A 5,736-nucleotide genomic window follows, 5' to 3' on the forward strand; every position below is an offset into this window, starting at 1 on the left:
AAGGCATTAATGAAGTGTTTTGGTAGTTTTAGTACATTTTGAATGTGCAATTAACTGTCAAGTTGAAATATGTTTAGGAGAACTGTGTGAAGAGTTTTGAAAAAGTGACTTTAGTATTGAGAAATGTGGCCTAGTGACTGTAAAAAAATTGTGCTGTCTTAATTATAAACACACTGGTTTGTAGTACAAACAGTTTTACTGTTTACTGCAAGTTGTTAATTTTCTCATAATTCTCATATATTCCGCGTTTAAGAATAAGGTTTTCTGAATTGCCTTTCATATTTTGATATCCATTTTTTTCCAGGATTATCCAGTATCTGTTTTAAAATCCTTTTTTAAAATCCTTTTTAACATCATAAATGACTTTACTATGACTGTTTTGATCATTAATTTAATGCGTCCTTACTGAATAAGTGTATTTCTTACTTACTCACCCCAAATTTTGAATAGTACTGTAGACAAATAGTGTCATTTACCCCTCCACATTATTCGTTCTGTTGTTTGTCCCACTACAGGCTCTGAAGGCCCTGCGAACAGCTGAATTTAAGCCTTATGTCATTTTCGTAAAACCACGAATCCCAGAGAGTCGCAGACGCCGCAGTGCCGCCACTTCGCCAGGAGGAGGTGAACATGGGCGAATAACAGTGAGTCGGATCACAGGTTTACATCACACAGCTCTTAAGAAACCCCATGGCACTGATCAACGACAATTCTTTCAGCCTCTCAAAAAATCAGCCTTGAAATTGTGTCATTTAATAATAATTGGTATAAAATTGCCAAGTCTGTCTGGCTTTAAAAATCAGCTGAAGGGTTGTCTCACTTGCTAAATTTATGAGAAAATCACAGAATCTACAGACACGATATCGCCAGCTTGATTACTATATATTTTTTTGCACACATCTACCGCCATCTCTTTCATATTGTTCTCACTATAAATATTCATGCCCTACACTCTCTCATCTCCTCATCTTTCAGGAGGAGGACCTGCAGGAAATGCGACTGTCGGCACAGCAGATAGATCAACAGTATGGTCACCTAGTGGATCGGGTCCTGATTAAAGAGGACAATGCCAGTGCCTGTGCAGAACTACGTAGCATCCTGGAGAGACTGGAGCGAGAGACCTTCTGGGTTCCTATGAGCTGGGTCAAAGCCTAGGACCCCAGGTTAATTTCAGACTGTTGACCTACATTTTCCACTGATGGCTTCTTTTCTTCCGCTTGGACTGCACTCGCCCACCTGGGCCTGGCTTCTTTGAGTGGTCCACCATCTATAAGATAAGAGGAGGCATGAAGAGAGACTGGAGGGCCATCAACAGATTTTGTTTACTTCTGAGACATGCAGGCACATAAGCACTTATGTTGGCATGAATGATCGAATTTATTTTTGAACGACTTTAGTTATTTATTAATTGTGACCTTGCACCACAAAACCAGTCTTAAGAAGCACGGGTGCATCTGTAGCAATAGCCAAAAAATACACTGTACAGGTTAAAATTATCGATTTTTCATTTATGCCAAAAATCATTGGGATATCAAGTAAAGATCGTGCTCCATGAAGATATTTTGAAAAGTTCCTACTGTAAATATATCAAAAGGTAATTTTTGATTAGTAATATGCATTGCTAACAACTTAATTTGGACAACTTTAAAGGTGATTTTCTCAATATTTCAATTGTTTTCCCCCCTTAGATTCTAGATTTTCAAATAGTTGTATCTCGACCAGATATTGGTCTATCCTAACAAACCATACATCAGTGGAAAGCTTATTTTAAAAACCTAACATGTATAAATGATTTTGTGGTCCATGGTCACATTTGGCTTGTTATTTCCTAAAGTTAGTTTATTTGATACTTTGTGGCTTCCTTTCATGTTACTTAAACAGTTTCAATAGACTGTTCACTAAAGCAATACTTCCAGTGTCAGATTATATTATCAGAAAAGCATTGACCTTTGGTATTAAATGGCTGTGGAATGTGGTTACCATAGCAACCGCATTGTTTTTCCTAAATTGCACATCTGGCCAGAGCAAGTGGGAAATTTGCAGGTTGGACTGTAAATGTTTCCACAATGCACATCAAGCTGTTCCCACGCACACCCATGCAAAGACTCGTTTAGCAACCGTAACTACTTCAGTTTGAAGTTTTAATTGAATCAAGTGTTGCCTGTCGGACTTTGTTGTCTAATTTAATCACAGAAGTTCTTTTAGAAGAGCACGACTGATCAATGTTTTCACAGGAAAATATTAAACTCCTGCTGTGCCAACAACTGTCTCAACACACCAAGCTTTTCTTCTCAAAGATTGTCTTCATTCGGAGGGTTACGGAACGCCATGCCAAAGCACTTGAGCTTCACAATATTTATGTAAATATGTAACTAGGCTTCCTGGAGTTTAGGTTTGTTGGGTGTAGATGAACGGAGACAGTGTTGAGTTGAGACAATAACACCTAGGTCACCAATTTCAAACTAGACTTTGGTTGTAAAGGTCTTAGCGACAATTCATGAGCTCATGCATCTTCTATCATTAAACTTTAACAATTTGCGGGCCTCATTTATAAAATGTTGCGCAGAAACCAAATTTGATCTTACGATCATCTCTCAAATATGCATCTCTTTCAGATGTGAAATCTATGAATCGCAAATTAGCTTGAACTTGAGCAGAACTGTATGGTTTCAGCTCTCTGCCTTGTAAACGACTCATAATTAATGTCATTACCATATAAAAGATCGCCATCATCATCCAAATCATTTAATTTAGAACAGTGAGCAGAAAGAACAGCTTACATTTTCAAAAACCTGCAGTGCTCCGACAAGAAAAAGTGTGTAAGTCTGACGCCAAGCACTTTTCCACGTCAAAGCCAGTTTTTACAATTATGAGCGTTGGCATGGATTTAAAGGAGTAGTTCACGTTCAGAACAAAAATGTACAGATAATGTACTCACCCCCTTGTCATCCAAGATGTTCATGTCTTTCTTTCTTCAGTCATAAAGAAATGGTGCTTTTTTGAGGAAAACATTTCAGGATTTCTCTCCATATAATGGACTTCTATGGTGCCCCTGAGTTTGAACTTCCAAAATGCAGTTTAAAGGCAGCTTCAAAGGGCTCTAAATGATCCCAGCCAAGGGTCTAATCTAGTGAAACAATTGGTTATTTTCTAAAAACATTTATAACTTATATACTTTTTAATCTCAAATGCTCGTCTTGCCAAGCTAGACAAGACGAGCATTTGAGGTGAAAAAGTATATAAATTGTCTTTTCTTTTTTTTTTTTTTTTTAGAAAAAAAACATAATTTTGCTAGATAAGACCCTTCTTTCCTCGGCTGTGATGGTTTAGAGCCATTTGAAGCTGCATTTTGGAAGTTCAAACTCGGGGGCACCATAGAAGTCCATTATATGGAGAGAAATCCTAAAATGTTTTACTCAAAAAACATAATTTCCTTACCACTGAAGAAAGAAAGACATGAACATCTTGGATGACAAGGGAGTACATTATCTGTAAATTTTTGTTCTGAAAGTGAACTACTCCTTTACGCGTATGCACACTCTAAGACCAAATCTGAGCGTATGCACACTTTATAAATGAGGCTCCACATCTCTCTAAAACTTTCTACCGTTTCCCAACATATCATACAAATCCTCTCGATCCTACCTCACCTTGGGTTTGAACTGAAATCTGTCGCCTTTGTTGTAAGCTGCCATTCTTTGATGTAAATTCTTAATTGTATGTCATGTACTGATTGCAAGTAAATATCAAAACCAATCAAAAAGTTGCCTGTGAGTATTTTGACAAACGCTGACTCTTATTATACATTTGTGTGCTGCATTTAGATTGAAATGACAGTAAGCGGTACTGCAGGTTTTTTTTCCCCCGATTATTTTCTCAGCCACTCTATTGCACATTAACATTATATTCGTTGCCGCTGGCAATCAAACCAGAGACTGTTATCTCATTTCCAAGCTATACAGGCTATTGTTTTGTTTCTGTTTCATGTTAGATTGCATTCATGAGTTTGACAGCTGCTGTCCTAAAACACAACTGCAATAAACAATGTTAGATTTGTCAAATCTGAGATGTCCACAACACTCGGATGAATCATTTCCCCTAATATGTGAGCAAAAAGGTATACGCATCAATCAGACGGGGTCACAACTCTGCCAAATTCAATCTGGAAATCGTGAAAAGCTGAAGAGAACAGCTAAACAACACATTTCCTCAGTGGAGTCATCCTTTAATCCATCACAGAAAGTCAAGCGTCCAATCAAACAATCCACTGGCTGAGACCCTTTCAGTGTCAGACTTGCTAATTCACTACTAGATCATGGTCGTTAATTGGAAAATGGACAGAAGGCCTAGCCTCAGCTATCTTTCGCCAGCTTTATTTCACAGGTCTCTGAGCAGTGGCATATTTGTGTGATAGACTTCCATCTTCCTAATTGGGCTGAGAGGGAGGGGGTGTGATGCTTGCTAATTGACATTTTTTTGATTGTGTGGGAAGAACCGGTATTTGTTTGGTGGCAGAAAGATCCTTTGAAGTAATCCCGTCTCAGTCTCGTCCTCCCTCTCGAGCAATTAAGTTCTGGAACATTTTGCTTGCACTATAAGACAGATGGGAAGACGAAGAAAAAACAATTAAAATGGGTGGCAATTGATCTCATTAGTATGGAAGTCTTGGCAAAGGCGTGGATTTCTATTACCAGCGCAGAATCACAATATCATAAACACAACGTTTTTAGAAGAAGCTAAAAAGTGAAGCTGAAGCAAGCAACACACACACACGGTGTGATTAACTTCTGCGAAATATTACTGAAAATGTAAAATAGAGATTCATCTCTGGGTGGAAACAATCTACTCATTAGCCAGTTTATTCATTTGTCTAAGCCTTTTGTGTAGCATGCGTCTGACAGCATGATGATTTACACTGCATTGTGTTGTGTATCATTAGGGGCATTGCTAATAACACTGCTGAAGGCCAACATTAATAACTTTTACCAAACAGTAGTCTGTTCAGCATTGTCATGGCCTACCTTTATTTATATTCACAGAATGTCATTAGAGCAACTGATAATGCAATTATGCATGTGGATGCTTGTTTCCACCATGATATAAAAAAAGTTAACTGCAAATTTTTTTTCTTACAATTCAAACTTTTTTCTTGGAGTTCTGAGTTTATAACTCATTTCAGACTTTGCTTCTTGCAATACTGAGGGGAAAAAAGAATTTTAACATGTCAACATACAGTTGAAAATAAGTTATTACCTTTCTTATTTTTTATTCCAGAATTGCAATGTACAATCAGAATTCCGAGGGTGAAAAAAAAATTCAGAATTGAGATGTAAATTAGGAATTGCAAGGAAAAAGTCAGAATTACAGAGTTGTGAGAAACAGTCAGAATTAAGAGATATAAACTCAGAATTGCAAGAAAAAGTCAGAATTGTGAGATAAAAATACGTAACTGTAAGAAATAAAGTCAGATTTAAGAGATATTAAGTCAGAATTGCAAGAAAAAAGTCAATTATGAGATCAAAATATGGAATTGTGAGAAACAAAGTCAGAATTAAGAGATATAAAGTCAGAATTGCAAGAAAAAAGTCTGAATTGTGAGACAAAATTACAGAATTGTGAGAAATAAATTTAGAATTAAGAGATATAAAGTCAGAATTGCAAGAAGAAAGTCTAAAATGTGAGATAAATTCACAGAATTGTGAGAAATAAAGTCAGAATTAAGAGATATAAAGTCAG

At 36.9% G+C, this 5,736-nt stretch overlaps 1 protein-coding gene across 2 annotated transcripts in view; it reads left to right on the forward strand.

The window, feature by feature from the left end:
• The window catches only part of mpp3a (MAGUK p55 scaffold protein 3a), a 36,113-nt gene extending 32,350 nt beyond the window's left edge, over nucleotides 1-3,763 (forward strand). For both annotated transcript variants that reach the window (XM_073833346.1, XM_073833353.1), the window contains 2 exons: nucleotides 516-644; nucleotides 976-3,763. In XM_073833346.1, coding sequence (XP_073689447.1) covers nucleotides 516-644; nucleotides 976-1,155 — 309 coding nt within the window. In that variant the 3' untranslated portion in view covers nucleotides 1,156-3,763. The remainder of the gene's footprint in view (nucleotides 1-515; nucleotides 645-975) is intronic.
• Nucleotides 3,764-5,736: the final 1,973 nt, after the last annotated feature.

The sequence above is a fragment of the Garra rufa genome, chromosome 1 (assembly GCF_049309525.1).
Source record: "Garra rufa chromosome 1, GarRuf1.0, whole genome shotgun sequence".
Classification (NCBI taxonomy): domain Eukaryota; kingdom Metazoa; phylum Chordata; class Actinopteri; order Cypriniformes; family Cyprinidae; genus Garra; species Garra rufa.